Source organism: Salvelinus fontinalis, chromosome 21 (genome assembly GCF_029448725.1).
Source record: "Salvelinus fontinalis isolate EN_2023a chromosome 21, ASM2944872v1, whole genome shotgun sequence".
Lineage (NCBI taxonomy): Eukaryota > Metazoa > Chordata > Actinopteri > Salmoniformes > Salmonidae > Salvelinus > Salvelinus fontinalis.
In genome coordinates, this window is record NC_074685.1 from 8964156 (window position 1) to 8986723 (window position 22568).

Here is a 22568-nt window from a genome sequence, read left to right on the forward strand (position 1 = left end):
TGTGTAAGGAGAGAAAGTCCCCAGAAAAGGAGAAGTTAGACAGACTTCCCTTCAGTCTGCTCGCGGAGAATACTTCACGCTCCATATCACCTAGCCCTGCCATGACAGATCTGAATGAGACATAGGCACTAACCATGATATCACTACATAAACAACACTTCAAACAGGGGGATTGTTGAATTTAGATTGAACATACAGTCTGAAACCAGACTCGTTGTATACGCTGAAAGGTTGATTGGGAACAACGTATAGTGAGTGTGTGGGCTCGTGCATGGGAGGTGACACATGCGTGCGTTTGTATTCGTGCACGCACATATGTGTATGTCTGTGTGTTAGTGTCTGTGTGTCTCAATGTGAGTGGACATGGTCCGTTGAGAAAATGCTTAGGAAGAACATCAGTCGGTCAGTCAGTAGTAGATAAGCAAGAGTTAAGAGGCAGATAAGATATGATTGAGGCCTGCATTGACATAAACTAGAACAGAGAGCTACAGTATGTACACAACCACGATGTCAAAGTTCTCTTTGTATAGAACATGACTGTACAGCACTGACTAACATGTCTTGAAATAGTAGTTTGGATTGCAGACATTTTCAAAGCACTGAACCAGACAGCAAGGTTGGGGTGGGGAGAGAGGGAGAAGGAGAGAGCGAAAGACATGATTTGATAGTGATTTGTCTTTTATGGGCAGGTCTCCATTAGTAGCAAATGGAGCATTAGTTTTTGATATATGAAATATTTGAAATACCAGAAAAATTCCAACTATGTTTTCTACTTCTTCTGGCTTTTAGCTAAATACTGTAGTTATTCCGCTACATTAATAAGCCAATGAAACACTAATGGTGCCCGGCTAAAGGCATAAATCATATTACATAATCAGATGTTGTTTTATCAAATGGCGGTTGGATCTTTTTTCGAGAGAGTTATGAGAAACGAAATCTCTCCTTATATGTTCTTGGGTGTCCTCCAAATATCTGTTTAAGCTAGGGTGAGGTTTGAGAGACACTCAATCACACTGCATGAGGTCATGAGAGCCAATGTGGGGTCTTCTGCAGTAATGCACAACACAAACCACATTTCTCTAAAGGTCCTTGCAACGAGCAACGTCTGCAGATATTCTCCACCATCTATATTTTAATAAAGAGATGCTCTGCTTTTTTGACACCACACCAAAAAGTCCTGCAGGTTCTAGTTTTGTCTTATCTTGATTGTAGTACGGTCAAGTGCGGCAAGGAAAGACCTAGTTAAGCTGCAGCTGGCCCAGAACAGAGCGGCACGTTTTGCTCTTAATTATAATCGGAGGGCTGATATAAATACTATTGCATTTCAGTCTCTATTGGCTAAGAGTTGAGGAGAGACTGACTGCATCACTTCTTCTTTTTATAAGAAACATTAATGTGTTGAAATTCCCAAATTGTTTGCATAGTCAACTTACACACAGCTCTGACACACACACTTACCCCATCAGAACAAATTCAAGAAAGCGTACAGTATTATATAGAGCCAGTATTGCATGGAACTCCGTTCCATCTCATATTGCTCAAGTGAACAGCAAACCTGGTTCCAAAAACAGATAAAGTAACACCTCAAGGCACAACACCTTTCCCCTATTTGACCTAGATCATTTGCGTGTCTATTGATATGAAGGCTATGTGTGCCTTTTGTAAAAAAAAAAAAAAAAAGAAGTAATGTTTCATGTGGACCCCAGGACGAGTAGCTGCTGCTTTTGCAACAGCTAATGGGGATCCTAATAAAATACCAAATACATAGCTAGCCTAATGCCCAGTAGTGGCAGATAGCGGATGTTTTCTTCAGTCTGCTCTTCTCAAGGCTTCTCCTTCTCTTACAACAGCCCCACAGCACCACTCTCTGGACACAGTGTGTAAATCATCTACAAACAGACTGACCAAAGCCCTGTGATACATCTGGTAATAGTGCCATACTGTTGTTTTGCTATTAACTTAATTTAAAGACTATACAAATCCCTTTGTTAAGTTGTGACAGAAACAACAATCGTCCTGCTAGCTGAGTTATCAAGGCGAAGTGGTTTGAACACTCTTCTTCAATTGTATGAAAACAAAACAAGACATACTGCAAGGTTGGAACTTGCCTGATGTCTTTGGAAGGGGACAAAAAGCTATTGCTCATCGTTCCTCTATTTAAGTCTCAGGTAATGACATGTTGATGTTGTGGTTCCTGGATGGGGTAGGAAGGAGCAAGTACATCTTGTAATATACAGGATTTCTAGACTAGCTCTGTCAGAAGTCAGTGATGTCATCCTGAGTTGGAGTGCTGATAAGGAAATTGCCGGTTTGTGGCTGGCCATGTCATGTTGATCTGTGAACACGCACGCACATACACACATCAGAGAGCGTGGGTGGTGTTATGTTGCATGGGAGAGGAATGTACAGTTTATTTAACGTCCTGTCATTCAACAGGATGTTCTCAGCGGGGTCACTGTGTTCTAAAGAGATGGAACCTGTAGAAAGTGGGAAAGGTAACAATGACTAAACTTTGTTTTGCTTAGTCAATTAAATGAATAGTGACGTGTGTGTCTGTGTTATTGAGTCTGCAGAGTATGAAGTAGATGGAGATACACTTACTTTTGAGGCTCTTTGCTCCACTTTAGAATATTAAAAAACAAATATAAGTTACAGTATTTCTATGTGTATAGCTGTATGTTTGTTGTGTGAAAATATGCTGTATTTACGGTGCAAAATAAATGGACCCTTAACACCACTAGAGGATGTTATCACTCAGGTTGTAGAAAAGCTCCCTGGTCCTTAACTCTCTATCATTTAAAAAACAATTTTCTCATTCAGCTTATTATTAAAAGAGGACATCATTTTGCCTTTGATCGTGATTTCACAGCGTCTCTTTACCTCATTGGTCGTAATGAGAGATGCACACAAACACTGATTATTATGGGATGGAATGAAGCAGTCAGGGCTTCGTGTTCGGGGCTCAGCTCTACCTCCCTAAATCAGGTCTGACGCCTCCTGGGGTGATGCCCAAATTGCCATTACACTAAAGGCTTCTCTCTCTCTCTCTCTCTCTCTCTCTCTCTCTCTCTCTCTCTCTCTCTCTCTCTCTCTCTCTCTCTCTCTCTCTCTCTCTCTCTTTCTCTCTCTTTCTCTCACGCTCTCTCTCTCTCTCTCTCTCTCTCTCTCTCTCTCTCTCTCTCTCTCTCTCTCTCTCTCTCTCTCTCTCTCTCACGCTCTCTCTCTCTCTCTCTCTCTCTCTCTCTCTCTCTCTCTCTCTCTCTCTCTCTCTCTCTCTCTCACGCTCTCGCTCTCTCTCTCTCTCTCTCATTTTTATGTGTCTGTGTCCAGTATGAAGGAAGTTAGAGGTAGTTTCTCAAGCCAATGCTAACTAGACTAGAGCAATGTGCTAGCAGATACACATAGACTTCCTGTCATCTGACTATGAGGAAGTAGATAAAGGGCATCATTGCCAAAATCCCTTTAAGCAGCAGAAGAGCTCCAGTGCTGTGTCTATAGAGGCTATTGACTTTTCAGGGAAAGAGAGAGAGACCGCCATGCCACCCTGAGCCTGCCAAGTTTCCTTTCCTCAGCATCACTGTTATGACCTGTACTGTCCTCTAAACAATTAACTAATGACATCTCCATCCTGATCTGTAATGGAAACGGGGAACATTTTTTTAACTGAAAACAGTGGCTGTTACTGGTCGCCATAGTTGATGGAAAGATGCTATAGGCTACCTCACCTGTCAAAATATACAAAGTTCAATGAAGGTAATCATTGACGGGAAAGGAAATGGTTGTGTTTTGAGACATTCAAATGACATGGCTTACATAAGTAGAGAACATGAAAGAGTCATAGATATCGTAGCTCTGAGGGTATAGCTGTGCTCTGTCTTTTCCCAGAGTCAGTGTCAGCGGAGGTTAGAGAACTAGAACAACCTCCCAGCCAGTCAGTCCATCTCTGCCCATACCCCCACCAGCCCAGTCAGTCCATCTCTGCCCATACCCCCACCAGCCCAGTCAGTCCATCTCTGCCCATACCCCCACCAGCCCAGTCAGTCCATCTCTGCCCATACCCCCACCAGCCCAGTCAGTCCATCTCTGCCCATACCCCCACCAGCCCAGTCAGTCCATCTCTGCCCATACCCCCACCAGCCCAGTCAGTCCATCTCTGCCCATACCCCCACCAGCCCAGTCAGTCCATCTCTGCCCATACCCCCGCCAGCCCAGTCAGTCCATCTCTGCCCATAACCCCGCCAGCCCAGTCAGTCCATCTCTGCCCATAACCCCGCCAGCCCAGTCAGTCCACCCTAACATAGCTCTGCCTAATGGAAACATGTCTCCAGCACAGAGCTGCAGACACAACACTGAGTTCAGCAGGAGGGAAGACAGTCAACGAGGGGATGCCTTCAACACACACGTGCATCCCACGCACACACACACCGAAGGGCATGCATAGCGTGGTGCCTGTGACTAATGCCCTGATAAAATAGGTCTGACAGTGTTTGTCTGCCTGTACACTCTTAAAAATAAAGCTTAAAGTTGGAACCAAATAAGGTTCTTCAGAGTGAGGCCATAGGGGAACCATTTAAGGTTCTCTGAAGAACCTTAAATGGGATGGTTCTTTCTTCTTTGAAGAACCACACACACTCAACATATTATTTGCATATTTCCCAGGGTGCCTTTCGAGTGGATTTTAGAGTTACCAGTACCACCCATGACTATGTTTGCTAGTGACAGAGACATTGTCGTTCCATTCATATGTTTTCAGTCGTGTGGCCTTTATCAAGTGAAATCCTAAGTGAATGTGTTATCATTCTAAATAAATTAATAAACACAAATCAATACATATTTCACAAGGCTTTATTTGGAGGGCCTAGTTTTACCCTAATACAGTGGCCTGAAACTCATGGTTTACAGGCCACAAAGCCACATTACGCTGCCTTGCAAAGTCCTGTGTAATTCCTATTGGAATCCAGACAGAGCGGGGATATTCAATATTCACCTGGCAGACCATAAGAATGACTGTCATGAGACTTCCTAAAGCATCTCAACTGGAACAACCATTTCAGTAACGGGTAAATTACGTCCAAGTAACAGATTGGTTTAGTTTAAAAATCTTTATTTCATTTGAGTAGCATAACATCAATTTATCAATCAATGAAAAATAAATTGATATTGAAACAAACATTCAAAAAATCTACATGGAATAGAGCATGCTGGGAAATATGATATTGATGTGTGTAGTTTTTGTTCAACCCCGGTTTATATACACCAAACTAAGGGTTATTTTATACCACTGAGTGTTAATTTAACTATTTGCAGTGTTTTAAATGCCCAGTGCAATCAAAAAATAGATTTTCCTTTGTTTTATATATATGTCCACACTATGAGGCACTTTCAGTGTAAGAGCTGTTTGAAAAGACCTGCCTGAAATATCAGCCTGTTTTGATGGGATGGAGTTTTGGCCTGCTTGGTGACATTAGGTTTGGAACTCTTTCTTATTGGTCTATTAATTAATTTACCCCACCTGGTGATGCAAAAGTTCTCCAAGGAACCTTAAGAGCTGAGGAAGAACCATTTAAGAACGTTCCTTTTTTTGTGTAGGTCACAGTCTGCATAGTTTACCGTATATTATGAGGTAGGTCGGCACAAACCAGTGGTGTAAAGTACCTATGTAAAAATACTTTAAAGTACTACTTAAGTCGTTTTTGGGAAACATTTTACATTTATGTTTTTGACAACTTTTCCAATTCACGCACTTATCAAGAGAACATTCCTGGTCATCCCTACAGCCTCTGATCTGGCAGACTCACTAAACACAAATGCTTCCTTTGTAAATTATGTCTGAGTGTTGGAGTGAGCTTGTTACGCTCGTTAAAATGAGTGGACCAAGATGCAGCGTGGTATGGTTCCATCGTCTTTATTTGGAAGTGAAACTCACAGAAAACAATAAAGCACGAAAACGTGAAGCTAATGTAGTGCTAGCAGGCAACTATACATAGACAAGATCCCACAAAGCACAATGGGGAAATGGCTGCCTAAATATGATCCCCAATCAGAGACAACGATAAACAGCCGCCTCTGATTGGGAACCATACCAGGCCAACATAGATATATAATCACCTAGATAACCCACCCTAGTCACACCCCGACCTAACCAACATAGAGAATAAAAGGCTCTCTATGGTCAGGGCGTGACAGTACCCCCCCCCCCCCCCCCCCCCCCCCCCCCAAGGTGTTATGCTGTCTGGTTTGCTAAATATAAGGAATGTGGAATTATTTATACTTTTACTTTTGATACTTAAGTATATTTTAGCAATTACATTTACTTTTGATACTTAAGTATATTTAACTCAAGTAGAATTTTACTGGGTGACTTTTACTTCAGTCATTTTCTATTAAGGTATCTTTACTTTAACTCAAGTATGACAATTCTGTACTTTTTCCACAACTGGCATAAACTAATGTACTGTATAATTCTTTGGCCCTGTAAAAAGGATGACCACTAACTATAATTTTCTTTGATCATTTGTTTTTGTCTTTAGAAACCTTGGGGTGACAAGCCATGTTTTCCTTCTAACTACATGCACTCAGTCTCTATCCTCATATGAACTATACAGAGATAGAGACAAGTAGCTAGCCTCCCCATCCCTAACCTCCCCCCTCCGCTCCATCGCTTGGGAGACACATCAGTTTTGTCAGCTCCATGGGGGCGCAGGCGGGCACTCTTTGCTGTGCTGCTGTGACCCACATCGTGACCAGGGAGATGCCAGTATCAGGAAGATGGGCGTCCCACGTACCATCCATGCCCAGTCCCTCACCCCGCCCTGCCTGCTTTAGTACTTCCATCTCAGAGCTAGTGCTCTCCTACAGTGCTGCAGTGCTTTAAGTACAGTGGCAAGAAAAGTATGTGAACCATTTGGAAATACCTGGATATCTGCATAAATTGGTCATAAAATTTGGTCTGATCTTCATCTAGGTCACAACAATAGACAAACAGAGCCTGTTTAAACTAATAACACAAACAATTATACGTTTTCATGTCTTTATTGAACACACTGTGTAAACATTCACATAAACATGGATTTAATAACTGGTTGACCCTACTTTGGCAGCAATAACCTCAACCAAACGTTTTCTGTAGTTGCGGATCAGACCTGCACAACAGTCAGGAGGAATTTTGGACCATTCCTCTTTACAAAACGGTTTCAGTTCAGCAATATTCTTGGGATGTCTGGTGTGAACCTATCTCTTGAGGTCATGCCACAGCATCTCAATCAGGTTGATGTCAGGACTCTGACTGGGCCACTTCAGAAGGCGTATTTTCTTCTGTTGAAGCCATTCTGTTGTTGATTTACTTCTGTGTTTTGGGTCGTTGTCCTGTTGCATCACCCAACTTCTGTTGAGCTTCAATTGGCGGACAGATAGCCTAACATTCTCCTGCAAAATGTCTTGATAAACTTGGGAATTCATTTTTCCGTCAGTGATAGCAAACTGTCCAGGCCGTGAGGCAGCAAAGCAACCCCAAACCATGATTCTCCCTCCACCATACTTTACATTTGGGATGAGGTTTATGATGTTGGTGTGCTGTGCCTTTTTTTCTCCACACATAGTGTTGTGTGTTCCTTCCAAACAACTCAACTGTAGTTTCATCTGTCCACAGAATATTTTGCCAGTAGCGCTGTTGTCACGCCCTGACCTTAGAGATCCTTTTTATGTCTCTATTTTGGTTTGGTCAGGGCGTGAGTTGGGGTGGGCATTCTATGTTTTGTGTTTCTATGATTTTCTATTTCTATGTTTTGGCCAGGTATGGTTCTCAATCAGGGACAGCTGTCTATCGTTGTCTCTGATTGAGAACCATACTTAGGTAGCTCTTTTTTCCACCTGTGTTTGTGGGCAGTTGACTTTGTTTAGGGCACATAGCCTTTGAGCTTCACGGTTTGTGTTGAATTGTTTATTGTTTTGTCGGCGTCATTTCTAAAAGAAAAAAAGGAAGTAAAAGAAAATTCATGCTCACCACGCTGCACCTTGGTTCTCATCTTTCAACACCCGTGACAGCTGTGGAACATCCAGGTGCACTTTTGCAAAATTCAGACGTGCAGCAAGGTTTTTCTTCTTCCGTGGTGTCCTCCCATGAACACTATTCTTGTTTAGTGTTTTACGTATCGTAGAATCGTCAACAGAGACGTTAGCATGTTCCAGAGATTTCTGTAAGTATTTCTGACACTCTAGGATTCTTCTTAACCTCATTGACCATTTTGCGCTGTGATCTTGCAGTCATCTTTGGAGGACGGCCACTTCTAGGGAAAGTAGCAACAGTGCTGAACTTTCTCCATTTATAGACAATTTGTAGAGATACTTTGTAACCCCTTCCAAGCGTAAGACCCCTCCCAATGTGTTCTCCAATCTCATAAAACATTAAGAGAAAAAGGCTCAGTGTCACGTTCCTGACCTGTTTCTGTTAGTTTTGTATGTGTTAGTTGGTCAGGACGTGAGTTTGGGTGGGCAGTCTATGTTTTCTGTTTCTATGTTTGTTTAAGGGTGACCTAATATGGCTCTCAATTAGAGGCAGGTGGTTTTCATTTCCTCTGATTGAGAGTCATATTAAGGTAGGTGTTTTCACACTGTTTGTTGTGGGTGGTTGTTTCCTGTGTCAGTGTTTGTTGCACCATACGGGACTGTTTCGTTCGTTCATCGTTTTATGTAGTCATTTTTCCTGTTGTGCGTTCTTCGTGTTTTATGTAAGTTCGTATGTTCAGGTTTGTCTACATTCGTTTTGTTATTTTGTTTATTATTCAAGTGTAATCGTTTCGTGTTTTTTCCGTCTTGTTTAATTAAAATCATGTCATTTCAAAACGCTCCAGTTTGGTTCAATCCCTGCTCCTCCTCTTCGGATGAAGAGGAGGAGGAACGCCGTTACAGAACCACCCACCAATCCAGAACCAAGCAGCGTAAGTTTGAGCAGTGGCCTATTAAACAGGAGTCTTGGACATGGGAAGAAGTCTTGGAGGGAAAAGGACACTGGGCACATATTGGGGAATATCGCCGTGCTCGTGAGGAAATGAAAACCACCTGCCTCTAATTGAGAGCCATATTAGGTCACCCTTAAACAAACATAGAAACAGAAAACATAGACTGCCCACCCAAACTCACGTCCTGACCAACCAACTGGGAGCGTACAATATAATGATTTATTTTATACAGTATTTTTTGCTCATCTTTCAGACCCCACTGTATCTTTCAGACCCCACTGTATATCTACTCCTCTACACTGCACAGTCCTTGTGCTATGTGAGCTACAGTGGCAAGAAAAAGTATGTGAACCCTGGAATTACCTGGATTTCTGCATAAATTGGTCATCAAATTTGATCTGATCTTCATGTAAGTCACAACAATAGACAAACATAGTATACTTAAAATAATAACACACAAATTATTGTATTTTTCTTGTCTATATTGAATACATTGTTTAAACATTCACCAAGTAGGTTGGGAAAAGTATGTGAACCCCTAGGCTAATGACTTCTCCAAAAGCTAACTCGAGTCAGGGGTCAGCTAACCTGGAGTCCAATCAATGAGATGAGATTAAAGATGTTGGTTAGAGCTGTCTTGCTCTATAAAAACACTCACAAAATGTGAGTTTGCTATTCACAAGAAGCATTGCCTGATGTGAACCATGCCTCGAACAAAGGAGATCTCAGAAGACCAAAGATTAAGAATTGTTGACTTGCATAAACGCTTTGAACACACCGACAGCGTTTATGCATCACTGCTGCATAACATTTTGCGCAGCTAGGCAACTATACTGATGCAGGTATCTTTTGCAGATGGTCGCATGCGTTTGGACACATGGAGGAGAGAATAATTTCGCAGTATCCTCAAAACCGTGTCTTTTTGACAACTGCTGACAGCTACTGGGTCAGAAAACATCCTAAAACAACAATTTGCTGTCTAAATATTTGCCTGTCATATTCATCTTTTGATCTGAAATACAAATTCCATGAGTAAACAGCAAGTATTACCAACTTTACCACACTGTTCCAATATTTATGCCACTAACTACACTATACAAGCAGTATTTAGTTAACATAAATCTCACCTTTTATGGTGTTATATTATGTAATGCTTGTATGTGTTTTTCTCTTCCCTTCCAGAGATGGAGTCAATTTAGCCGACCAGCTCACAGGAAGGACAGGAAGAGGAGAGGAAGGACAGGAAGAGGAGAGGAAGGACAGGAAGAGGAGAGTGTAAGGACTGTCGTTCTCCTCATCCTCGGACGAGGAGAGGAGAGAAGGATCATCAGACCAAAATGCAGCATTAGGGAAATAAGCCATCTTTTTATTATTAACGACGGCACACGAAAACAAACACTTTTACAAACTTACAAAAACAAGAAAACGACGTAGACGAAAACCTGAACATGAACTTAACTAACTAACGTAAAACTCACGGACAGGAACAGACTACATCGAAAACGAACAAACAACCAAACAGTATGGTGCAAACATAACACAGATACGGAAGACAATCACCCACAAACAAACAGTGAGAACACCCTACCTAAATATGACTCTCAATTAGAGGAAAACGCAAAACACCTGCCTCTAATTAAGAGCCATACCAGGCAACCCAAAACCAACATAGAAACAGAAAACATAGACTGCCCACCCAAAACACACGCCCTGACCATAAACACATACAAAAACAACAGAAAACAGGTCAGGACCGTTACAGAGAGGAAGGACAGGAAGAGGAGAGGAAGGACAGGAAGGACAGGAAGAGGAGAGGAAGGACAGGAAGAGGAGAGGAGAAGGACAGGAAGGACAGGAAGAGGAGAGGAAGAGGAGAGGGGAAGGACAGGAAGAGGAGAGGAAGGACAGGAAGAGGAGAGGAAGGACAGGAAGAGGAGAGGAAGGACAGGAAGAGGAGAGGAAGGACAGGAAGAGAAGCGGAAGGACAGGAAGAGGAGAGGAAGAGGAGAGGGAGAGGAAGGAGAGGAAGAGGAGAGGGAGAGGAAGGACAGGAAGAGGAAGGAGAGGAGAGGAAGAACAGGAAGAGGAGAGGAAGGACAGGAAGAGGAGAGGAAGGCCAGGAAGAGGAGAGGAAGGCCAGGAAGAGGAGAGGAAGGCCAGGAAGAGGAGAGGAAGGACAGGAAGGACAGGAAGAGGAGAGGAAGGACAGGAAGGACAGGAAGAGACGAGGAGAGGAAGGACAGGAAGAGGAGAGGAAGGACAGGAAGAGGAGAGGAAGGACAGGAAGAGGAGAGGAAGGCCAGGAAGAGGAGAGGAAGGACAGGAAGGACAGGAAGAGGCGAGGAGAGGAAGGACAGGAAGAGGAGAGGAAGGACAGGAAGAGGAGAGGAAGGCCAGGAAGAGGAGAGGAAGAACAGGAAGGACAGGAAGAGGCGAGGAGAGGAAGGACAGGAAGAGGAGAGGAAGGACAGGAAGAGGAGAGGAAGGACAGGAAAAGGAGAGGAAGGACAGGAAGAGGACAGGAAGAGGACAGGAAGAGGACAGGAAGAGGAGAGGAAGGACAGGAAGAGGAGTTGTCTGGGTGTTTTGACCTTCCTCATTGTACCTCTCTTTTCACACACGTCAGTTCCCTTTAAATTCAGTCAATTCATAAAGTAATTTGTTTATAAAGTCTTAGGATAGCATTCATTATTAGTGTTACATAGATTTCTGAATTGACATAATTGAAACTCACACACCGGAGAATTCACAGATGCTCTTGTTGGTCTCTTACGAGACTAAAGGTGAATATATTATTTTATTTAAAACCACTTGAAAACCAGGGTGTTGAAACTTTGTGAAGTTATGTTCCATCGACTGGTCCATGACGTCCAGGGGCCATTTGTTTGTTTAGCTGTGTTATGTCTACAATTTTTTTTTTTTTTTAGAGACAGACACACACACACCTCTCCTCCACTCCTCTCTGTGCCTCAGATCTCCAGTGCCCTGCCCTCTCTCTCTTTATGTCCATGTCTGAAGTTCCCCTACTACGTCTAGGCTTTATGAGTAGTGCCTGTATCGGTCTGCAGTTGTGCCAAAAATACATGCTCTTGTTGTCCTCTTAAAGATTACAGGCTACACATTCATTTATTTTATTTTTTGCACGCACACACACACACACACCTCTTTCAATAGTTTAAATGTTTTAACATTTTTACAACACACATACCTGTCATGTTCTTTCCTGTACTTGAATACTTATTAAATTATGTTTTCATAGTCAGTTGTTTCACTTGTTTATTATCTCATTTAGACTTAATCTGCTTATTTTCTACCTACACCTTTGCAAACACATTCTCTTCCTAATTCGTTTTTTTTCCACCTGTATTTTGTCAGGTGAGTGAACATGGTGGTAAACTGTACTATTTGTATGGACCCTAGGTTACCCTTTCCCTTTGTTATCAGACTAATTGTATGTCGTATAACCTTAACTAGTGCTCCCGCTCACCTGATGTGCCATGCCAGGTGTGTATAATACTGACGTTAGTGGGAGAGGGAAGGGGTTTTAAGGTGTGGTCTTTACTCCCAAATTTCACTTAAATATAACTTCCAAATGAAGAGAGACAATGCTACATAAAGTAAGCTGGGGGAAAAATGCAATTTTATTGACAACAGTGGATGGTTCTTAAAATAACCTTTGTGTCAGGGGGCTCTTAAAAGAGCTGTTTCACTCCACGGCCTACTGCCATGGGACTTCACCTGCTGGCGATGAGAAGTAGGTGGTCAGCTTCTCCCTCACCTGGAGTGCCTGTCTGGGGGCGTTGTTGACACCTGCCCTGGTGACATCAGGTAGGTGACCATTTGGCGTGCCCATCTCCATCCGGAGTGGCTCCTGGAATGACTTCCGCAGGTAGTTGTGGAGAACACATGTGGCCTTCACGCAGGCATCGACATTTGAGGGGCTGAGACCAAGCACTCTCCGATACATTCTCCACCGGCTGCCAGAATCCCAAAGGCGCATTCAACTACTAACTTTTTCCTGGACAGTCGTTTGTTAAAGATCCTTACAGGCTTTGGCAATGGCAGCTGGCGTCCAGCGTAGAGCCTCATTAGGTTGGGTCTCAAAGCGAAGGCCTCGTCACCGACGAAGACGTGGGGAACTGTCACGCCCTGACCTTAGAGAGCTTTTTTATTCTCTATTTTGGTTACGTCAGGGTGTGACTAGGGTGGGGACTCTAGTTTTTGTATTTCTAGGTTGGCCTGGTATGGTTCCCAATCAGAGGCAGCTGTCTATCGTTGTCTCTGATTGAGGATCATATTTAGGCAGCCTTTTTTCCACCTGTTGTGTGTGGGATCTTGTTTATGTATTGTTGCTTGTGAGCACTGCATAGCTTCACGTTTGTTCTGTTCTGTATTGTTTTGGTGAGTTTCATTTATTAAACATGTGGAACTCTACGCATGCTGCGCCTTGGTCCATTTATTCTACAGACGATCTTGACAGAAGATCCCACCATCCCAGGACCAAGCAGCGTGCCCAGGAGGAGCAGACATCCTGGACGTGGGAGGATATATTGGACGGGAAAGGATCCTGGACGTGGGAGGAAATCCTGGCCGGAAAGGATTGCCTTCCATGGGAGCAGACGGAAGCAGCGAGGGAGGGACAGTGACGACACCGGGGTTCGCGGCCACGACGTAGCCTCAAGAAGCAGCCTCAAAAAAAATTTGGGGGGGGAGGCACACGGGGTGGTTGGCGGAGCCGAGAGGTGAACCAGAGCCAGTCCACACGGGGTGGTCGGCGGAGCCGAGGGGTGAACCAGAGCCAGTCCACACGGGGTGGTCGGCGGAGCCGAGGGGTGAACCAGAGCCAGTCCACACGGGGTGGTCGGCGGAGCCGAGGGGTGAACCAGAGCCAGTCCACACGGGGTGGTCGGCGGAGCCGAGGGGTGAACCAGAGCCAGTCTGGGAGAGGAAGGTGAACTTGGAGGGGAGTGAAGGGAGTGAATCAGAGACAGTCAGTGAGTTGATGGGGAAATTGGAGGAGAGAGTTATGAGAAAGCTGTTGTGTTGGTGCATGAGGCACGACATTCGCCCTAAGGAGCGTGTCCTCAGTTTAATGCCACCTGTGTCGGCTCTCTGCACTCACTTTGAGGAGGGTGCTATTGTTCCGGTACAATGTGTGCCGGTTCTACGCACCGTGTCTCCAGTGCGCCTCCACAGCCCGGTACGTCCTGTGCCATCTGTCCAGGACACGTTGTGCCAGCTCTACGCTCCAGACCTCCTGTGCGTCTCCCCAGCCCGGTACGTCCTGTGCCGGTTCCACGCTCCAGGCCTCCTGTGCGTCTCCCCAGCCCGGTACGTCCTGTGCCAGCTCCACGCTCCAGGCCTCATGTGCGTCTCCCCAACCCGGTACGTCCTGTGCCGGCTCCACACACCCGGCCTCCAGTGCGTCTCCCCAGCCCGGTACGTCCTGTGCCAGCTCCACGCACCCGGCCTCCAGTGCGTCTCCCCAGCCCGGTACGCCCTGTGCCAGCTCCACGCTCCAGGCCTCCTGTGCGTCTCCCCAGCCCGGTAAGTCCTGTGCCGGCTCCACGCTCCAGGCCTCCTGTGCGTCTCCCCAGCCAGGCATGTATTTACCAACCAGACAGTCCCAAATGGCTTGTTCCACAGAGGGGACAATGCCTGCCACCGTAGACCATCCAACTCGGAAGCTGAATCCGATGGTCCTGTAGGGGTCCCCTGTCGCCAAGAATCTGAAATATAAATCAAAATAATTATCAATATTGTGTGTAACTTGAATTCCACCCACATATTCTATCTACTCATATAGCTACCTCATTACTGTTTATTATGCTCTACTAATTATATTGTAATACTCATCAACCATCATTAACAATGCTTTGAAACAGTACAATTCAGTCTATGACTATATCAATAAACTGTAGCCCAGGCCAACTCTACTCTTAGAATTAATGGTACTATCTACTTAAAAGGGTTCTCCGGCTGTCCCCATAGGAGATCCCTTTGGAGAACCATTTTTGGTTCCAGGTCGTACTGTTTTTGGTTCCAGGTAGAACCCTTTTGGTTCCAAGTAGAACACTATTGGGTTCCATGTATAACCTTTTCCACAAAGGGTTATACCTGGAACCAAAAAGGGTTATCCTATGGGGAAAGCAGAAGGACACTTTTGGAACCTTTTTCACTAAGAGTGTATGTATGTGAGTCCAATAAGAATGTAATTAATGACTGTAACTATCTTGAACAACAATGGGTCCTGGAGAAGACTAGCCTACCTTCATCAGTGCAGAATGCACCTCAACTTTCTTTTCATTTGGTAACATGGCATAATTAAAAAAGGATTATAAACCAACTTTGGTTTATTAACCAACTTTTACATTCTGTAAAAGTACATCTGATGTCAAGTAGGGACTATTAACTAGAGAGCCCTTTAGCTAGCTAGGTTGCACATAAAAACAATGTATCAAATATCAAGCAATTATGGTATCAAAGGCTTTAAAAATGAACTAGAATGTAGCTTAGCGGAGACAAATCGCCAGGCGTTCAACTGGGCTGATGGATTCATCCGGGCGATCCTGGCTCCATCCATCTGTTGCAGATGATCGAACTGGCTTCGGTCCAGACGAAAGTAACTTCGGAATTCCTCTCCAAACAGTCAAAGCTCTTGAATTAGACGGTGGAACTCCCCTGCCTGCTTTCGGGACTTTAACCACACACAGACCTGCACTTTCAGCGGAGCTGGTCCCGGCCCAACAGCGCGATCAAGACCACCTTCCTCAACGTTGGTCTCATTGTTGAAAGAGCCTACTCTGCTATCTTGACTATTTATTGTTGCATTTCGCTCTGCATTTTTAAGGGGAAATTATATTATTGGCTCTCACAATTGATCTGTGGATGTCATCGAATGAATAATATACTTGGCAAATAAATGAATAAAAATATAAAGAAATTCTACAGTCAAACTGTTTTTATTATGTTGTCCCACATTTATTTTACTGGATATGTGTGCAGCAAAAATTCAACATTCACATGTTGCTACTTTCTGTCAAGTCTACGCATACAATTTGATGCATACATTAGATAAATCCAACATATGCACCACACAGAACACACTGCAACTGCCTCTGCAACGCAATGCTGCAAGGCAAATGCAGCATTCCATTGGAAATGAATGTACTTCTGGTGTATCAAAATGCAATGACGGAGTCGGTGTGATCAAAGCGTTAAGACCATTCCTCCATACAGAATCCTTCCAGATCCTTGTTATCCTTTTCTGCGCTTATGGACTGTCCTCTTCAATTCCACAGGTTTTCAATGGGGTTCAAGTCCGGAGACTAAGATGGCCATTGCATAATGTTGATTTTGCTGCCAATTAACCAAATGATTTGTGGATTTTGATGTGTGCTTGAGGTTATTGTCTTTCTAAGATGAACTTGCGGATCTTAGTATAAAATAATTTCATTTCCCAATTTTTTGGAGCATACAATACAGCTCAAGTACACAAATAATAATAAAAAATCTAGACATGTCAGAAGCAATCCAATTAACAACTCTAACACTGTATCAGTAATCCAAATGCAATCTATGTGAATATTGTATATACGGTATAGTAGACGATCTTACATGAGTATACTTACTGGCCTACTGTGTCTTGCCTGAACCTTATGTAACAGACTCATATCCTACTCAACATTAATCACAGTGGGATACTGTTCAGTTCTTCTCTCTTTTCCATCACTGAACACCAGCACTTTAGAGATAGCTCCGAGAGCACTACTACCCACAAGCTCTCCTCTCTCTCTAATGGCCCTGCAGTGCGTGGTGCCATGGAGATGAAGTCTTAATCTCTGACCCCATGCTGACGCAGGGCAGATGGCCGCCATCCCGCCAACAAACCATGGACACGACCACTCTAATGTCAGATGTGTCATTCAAAGTACAGTAGACACTGGTGAAATTTACAGCACACACCATAAAGAAGGTAAGGTACTGGAAGATACATGCATGGTACCTGCTGCTCTGCATAGATCCTACTTCTGTAGTGCACAGCACTCTCCCTGTGTAACTGAGGCAATAAGGTGGTGCAGCGAGACAAGGAATTCCCCAAAGATCTTTGATTCGCTGATAAAGGAAATGCACTGTGTGTATTGTGTATGCTTACCTACAGTATATGATGGACACTTCCCAACTCACCATGTGATTTTTTTCCCATGGACAGCCAACTATCTTTCTGAATTACAGCAGAACAATTGACTTGCTCCCTCCCAGGCCCTTACCGTTTACTTATTAAAGTCCTGGCCTGCCACCCACCCACCTCCCATCTCAACACATCAACACTCTCTCTCTCTCTCTCTCTCTCTCACACACACACACACACACCGCCAATCTCCATCCCTTCTCCTCCTGTCTGTCTCTGGGAAGACCAGGAGACTATGGGGGAAGGAGACTGACAGTGACAGCCTACTGCATATTTCATGTGTTCCTACTTTCCCAGCTGTAGGTGATGAATGTTTGATGTGCTCTATCATCCCAGTGGCCTTAAGACAACGTTTCCCAAACTCAGTCCTTGGGACCCCAAGGGGTGTACGTTTTGTTTTTTGCTCTAGCACTACACAGCTGATTCAAATAATCAACTAATCACCAAGCTTTGATCATTTGAATAAGCTGTGTAGTGTTCGGGCAAAAACCCTAACTCGGTTCCGAGGACCGAGTTAGGGAAATGTTGTCTTAAGACAACTTGACCATGTCCAGCCCCTTCCAACCCATACCTGGGCCCGTATTTACAAGTATCAGAGTGCGTGTTAGAAATAGCACACGTAACCGTCCTCCCTCAAGTGTCTTAGACAATCGCCTCACCTCAAAAGCTAGCTAATGAAGCGACGCAACAGGATACTTAAAGCTGAGGATTACATTTCATACATCTCCATGTGCTACATTCACCCCTCAAATGTACTCAATAGCGACCCCAGCGCAACTGTAGATCCGGGTAACGGCAACCGCTGTAAAGAACATCACGCTGCTTGCTTAGTGAGTACCACTTCCTCCTGATTCGGCTCACACTGAGGCTCAAACTCAGAACCTCTGCTTTGCTAGCACATGTGACCTCCCTCCTGAAGCGTCTTAACAGCCGGCGCCTTGCAAAAAGCTAGCTAGTCGCTGGCGCAAGTGGGGACACTTCAGGCTGAGGAGTAAGTTTTACACATCCCCATGTGCGACACATGCATTAGCCGAACATCAATGGTTTGATATTTGAGAGTCATTATTTCTAATATGAATAGAGCCTACACTTTCTAGCGCTGTTTTGAGCTTCTAACACGGTAGGGATAACAAAGAAGGGAGTGGTTTGTGACTCACAGGAGCAGCAGCTCACGATATGTCAATTCATACACCCCCAACACCGCCAAAACACAACCAACGCTGGTTAAATCTCAGTCTGATTGAATCTAGGCCCTAGTCTCTTTTCATTCCCAAAACCTGTCTGGCTTTCATGTCCTTGCCATTTCAATATTATTTTCATGTCAAAAGCTTTTTGTTTTCCGTGACAAAATCAACAAACTGTCAAAGACAGTTTCTGTCCTAATAAAGAAGAACAGATCTGTTTATCGTGATGTATGAGGGAAGCTGGATAATTAAATTAAGGGAACACTAGTGTAGCCATGTTATTATCTGTGTATATATATATATATATATATATATGTATATATACATATATATACAGTACCAGTCAAAAGTTTGGACACACCTACTGTACTCATTCAAGGGTTTTTCTTTATTTGTACTATTTTCTACATTGTAGAATAATAGTGAAGACATCAAAGCGATGAAATAACACATGTAGTAAGCAAAGTGTTAAACAAATCAAAATATATTTTATATTTGAGACTCTTCAAAGTAGCCACCCTTTGCCTTGATGACAGCTTTGTACACTATTGGCATTTTATCAACCAGCTTCCTGATGTAGTCACCTGGAATGCATTTCAATTAACACTGTGCCTTGTTAAAAGTTCATTTGTAGAAAGTCTTTCCTTCTTAATGCGTTTAAGACAATCAGTTGTGTTGTGACAAGGTAGAGGTGGTATACAGAAGACAGCCCTATTTGGTAAAAGTCCATATTATGGCAAGAACAGCTCAAATAAGCAAAGACAAACGACAGTCCATTATTACTTTAAAACATGAAAGTCAGTCATGGAAAATGTCAAGAACTTTGAAAGTTTCTTCAAGTACCATCAAGCACTATGATGAACATATTTTATGTACACGCTGCTATTTCCCTGTTTTGCCTTCTTGCCAGGTCGCCCTCGCAAATAAGGTTTTTAACCTCAATGGGTATTACCTGATTAAATAAAGGTTAAATTTATGAAAATGAAACTGGCTCTCATGAGGACCACCACAGGAAAGGAAGACCCAGAGTTACCTCTGCTGCAGAGGATAAGTTCACTAGAGTTACCAGCCTCAGAATGGAAAGGAAGACCCAGAGATACCTCTGCTGCAGAGGATAAGTTCATTAGAGTTACCAGCCTCAGAATGGAAAGGAAGACCCAGAGTTACCTCTGCTGCAGAGGATAAGTTCACTAGAGTTACCAGCCTCAGAATGGAAAGGAAGACCCAGAGATACCTCTGCTGCAGAGGATAAGTTCATTAGAGTTACCAGCCTCAGAATGGAAAGGAAGACCCAGAGTTACCTCTGCTGCAGAGGATAAGTTCATTAGAGTTACCAGCCTCAGAAAGGAAAGGAAGACCCAGAGTTACCTCTGCTGCAGAGGATAAGTTCACTAGAGTTACCAGCCTCAGAAAGGAAAGGAAGACCCAGAGTTACCTCTGCTGCAGAGGATAAGTTCACTAGAGTTACCAGCCTCAGAATGGAAAGGAAGACCCAGAGTTACCTCTGCTGCAGAGGATAAGTTCATTAGAGTTACCAGCCTCAGAAAGGAAAGGAAGACCCAGAGTTACCTCTGCTGCAGAGGATAAGTTCACTAGAGTTACCAGCCTCAGAAAGGAAAGGAAGACCCAGAGTTACCTCTGCTGCAGAGGATAAGTTCACTAGAGTTACCAGCCTCAGAAAGGAAAGGAAGACCCAGAGTTACCTCTGCTGCAGAGGATAAGTTCATTAGTTACCAGCCTCAGATTGCAGCCCAAATAACTGCTTCACAGAGTTCAAGTAACAGACACATCTCAACATCAACTGTTCAGAGGAGACTGTGTGAATCAGGCCTTCATGGTAGAATTGCTGCAAAGAAACCACTACTAAAGGACACAAATAATAAGAAGAGACTTGCTTGGGCCAAGATACACAAGCAATGGACGTTAGACCAGTGGAACTCTGTCTTTTGGTCTAATGAGTCCAAATTTGAGATTTTTGGTTCCAACCGCCGTGTCTTTGTGAGACGCAGAGTAGGTGAATGGATGATCTCCGCATGTGTGGTTCCCACCGTGAAGCACGGAGGTGGAGGTGTGATGGTGTGGGGGTGCTTTGCTGGTGACACTGTCAGTGATTTATTTAGAATTCAAGGCACACTTAACCAGTATGGCTACCACAGCATTCTGCAGCAATACGCCATCCCATCTGATTTGGGCTTAGTAGGACTATCATTTGTTTTTCAACAGGACAATGACCCATAACACACCTCCAGGCTGTGTAAGGGCTATTTGATCAAGAAGGAAAGTGATGGTGCTGCATCAGATGACCTGGCCTCCACAATCACCGAACCTCACCCCAATTAAGATGGTTTGGGACGAGTTGGTGCACAGAGTGATGGAAAAGCAGACAACAAGTGCTCAGCATATGTGGGAACTCCTTCAAAACTGTTGGAAAAGCATTTCTCATGAAGCTGGTTGAGAGAATGCCAGGTGTGAAAAGCTGTCATCAAGGCAAAGGGTGGCTACTTTGAAGAATATCAAATATAAAATAGATGTTGATTTGTTTAACACTTTTTTGGTCCTACATGATTCCATATGTGTTATTTCATAGTTTTGATGTCTTCACTATTATTCTACAACGTAGAGAATATTAAAAATAAAGAAACCCCTTAAATGAGTAGGTGTCTCCAAACCTTTGACTGGTACTGTATGTGACATATCACTTATCAATTCAGTAGTAAACTTGCACATAAATGAAAGTAAAGGGCAGAAGGTGCTGATAGAGGAGAGCTTAGCTTACCTACTCATCATCCTGGTATTTGTGGGAATGACAGGTTCTGTGACAGCAGCCAGTATAGGGCAGTGACAGCGCAGACAGAGACAAGCACAGTACCTGAGGCAGAACCAATGGATCATACCTGAGATGATAAGATATTCTACATAAAACTGCCATGACACACACACACACACACACACACACACACACACACACACACACACACACACACACACACACACACACACACACACACACACACACACACACACACACACACACACACACACACACACACACACACACACTTTCATACACACAGAGAGAAAGAGAGGGAGACGGAGAGAGAGAAAGAAAGAGAGAAAATAGTACAATTAAGATATTACACTTATATCCTTTCTAAAACATTTGTTGGCCAATATCATAGGCCTACAGCTGCATTTAACAGATCTTCAAACATATAAAATAGTCATGGCACTTACCAAAATGAGAGGGGGCACGAAATTTGATTATAGAAAATTAGGCCTACACCAAAACATTTTGGGGATTCATCAATCTCCCGCTAATCAGCTTCCGGGGAGTTTGATTCGCTGCGGATGACGTCAGCTGTGAGCCCTCTCCTCCCCTGGTTACTGATCATGACACAATGTCTAGGGGTATAAAACGCAGGACCACTCCTTTCACGGCGTCTGGTGACTTCCTCTCATTTCCGTAGCTAGACAGGGGTGTGTGCTGTCCTGTGTAAGCGAGGATGGCGACGCTTGTGGAATCTGCAGACATTGAGACTTTAAGCAGCTCGAGCAACGTTATGGCATCCCCAATGTCCACGAGTCTCTCGCACCGTTTTGACGACAACAAATTTTACCTGCTTGTGGTTATTGGAGAAATTGTCACGGAGGATCACTTGAAGTGTGCCATTGCGGATATAGAAAAAGGTAAGAAGACAGAGGGATGCTCCAGCCTTGCCCGGTGTTGAGGATGTGCTGTAAGCTATCCACAGCCTAGGTGGTAGCAGCACAATCATCACTTTATGTGTTGAATGCTTTGTCATACAACTATAGCCGACCTTCTATTCTTATTTGGAATATTGTGAAAATAACCACATCGTGCGCCAAGTCTGGATGTGATGTTTTGTAACCTTGAACTTAGGCTGCCTACTTTATGTATAACACAATCTCATTTTGGATACATCGACCTCCATGGGCATCAGGCTATAAAGCAATAGCCCACCTGAATGGAAAACGTAATGATTTTGTTGTTGTTGAAGGGATGTGATATTGCTGGCTGCGCGCACAGCCCCTCCCAGGGGGGTATCTGCAAATCTGTGGGAAGCGCAAATCAAACAGATGGCATCCGTCGACACCCCAACAACCTTCCCCCGCACCTCTTCTCCCTGTCTCCATACACATTCTATATAAGGACTGCAGGCTACACCTTTCCATAACACAATCTATTCTGCAGTGTTGCTTTAAATCAGCCACACG

General features: G+C 43.8%; 2 protein-coding genes across 2 annotated transcripts in view; one reads left to right on the plus strand and one right to left on the minus strand.

The window, feature by feature from the left end:
* Nucleotides 1–12585: 12585 nt before the first annotated feature.
* LOC129818124 (uncharacterized) lies at nt 12586–21392 on the minus strand. Its single transcript, XM_055873726.1, has 2 exons — nt 21109–21392; nt 12586–14686 (listed from the first exon to the last, which is right to left on the minus strand). The coding sequence occupies exons 1-2, from the start codon at nt 21222–21224 to the stop codon at nt 14122–14124; spliced, it is 681 nt and encodes a 226-aa protein (XP_055729701.1). The 5' UTR covers nt 21225–21392; the 3' UTR covers nt 12586–14121.
* Nucleotides 21393–21717: 325 nt separating this feature from the next.
* The window catches only part of LOC129818126 (microtubule-associated protein 1B-like), a 39370-nt gene continuing 38519 nt past the window's right edge, over nt 21718–22568 (plus strand). Inside the window, exon 1 of the mRNA XM_055873727.1 lies at nt 21718–22019. Coding sequence (XP_055729702.1) covers nt 21836–22019 — 184 coding nt within the window. The 5' untranslated portion in view covers nt 21718–21835. The remainder of the gene's footprint in view (nt 22020–22568) is intronic.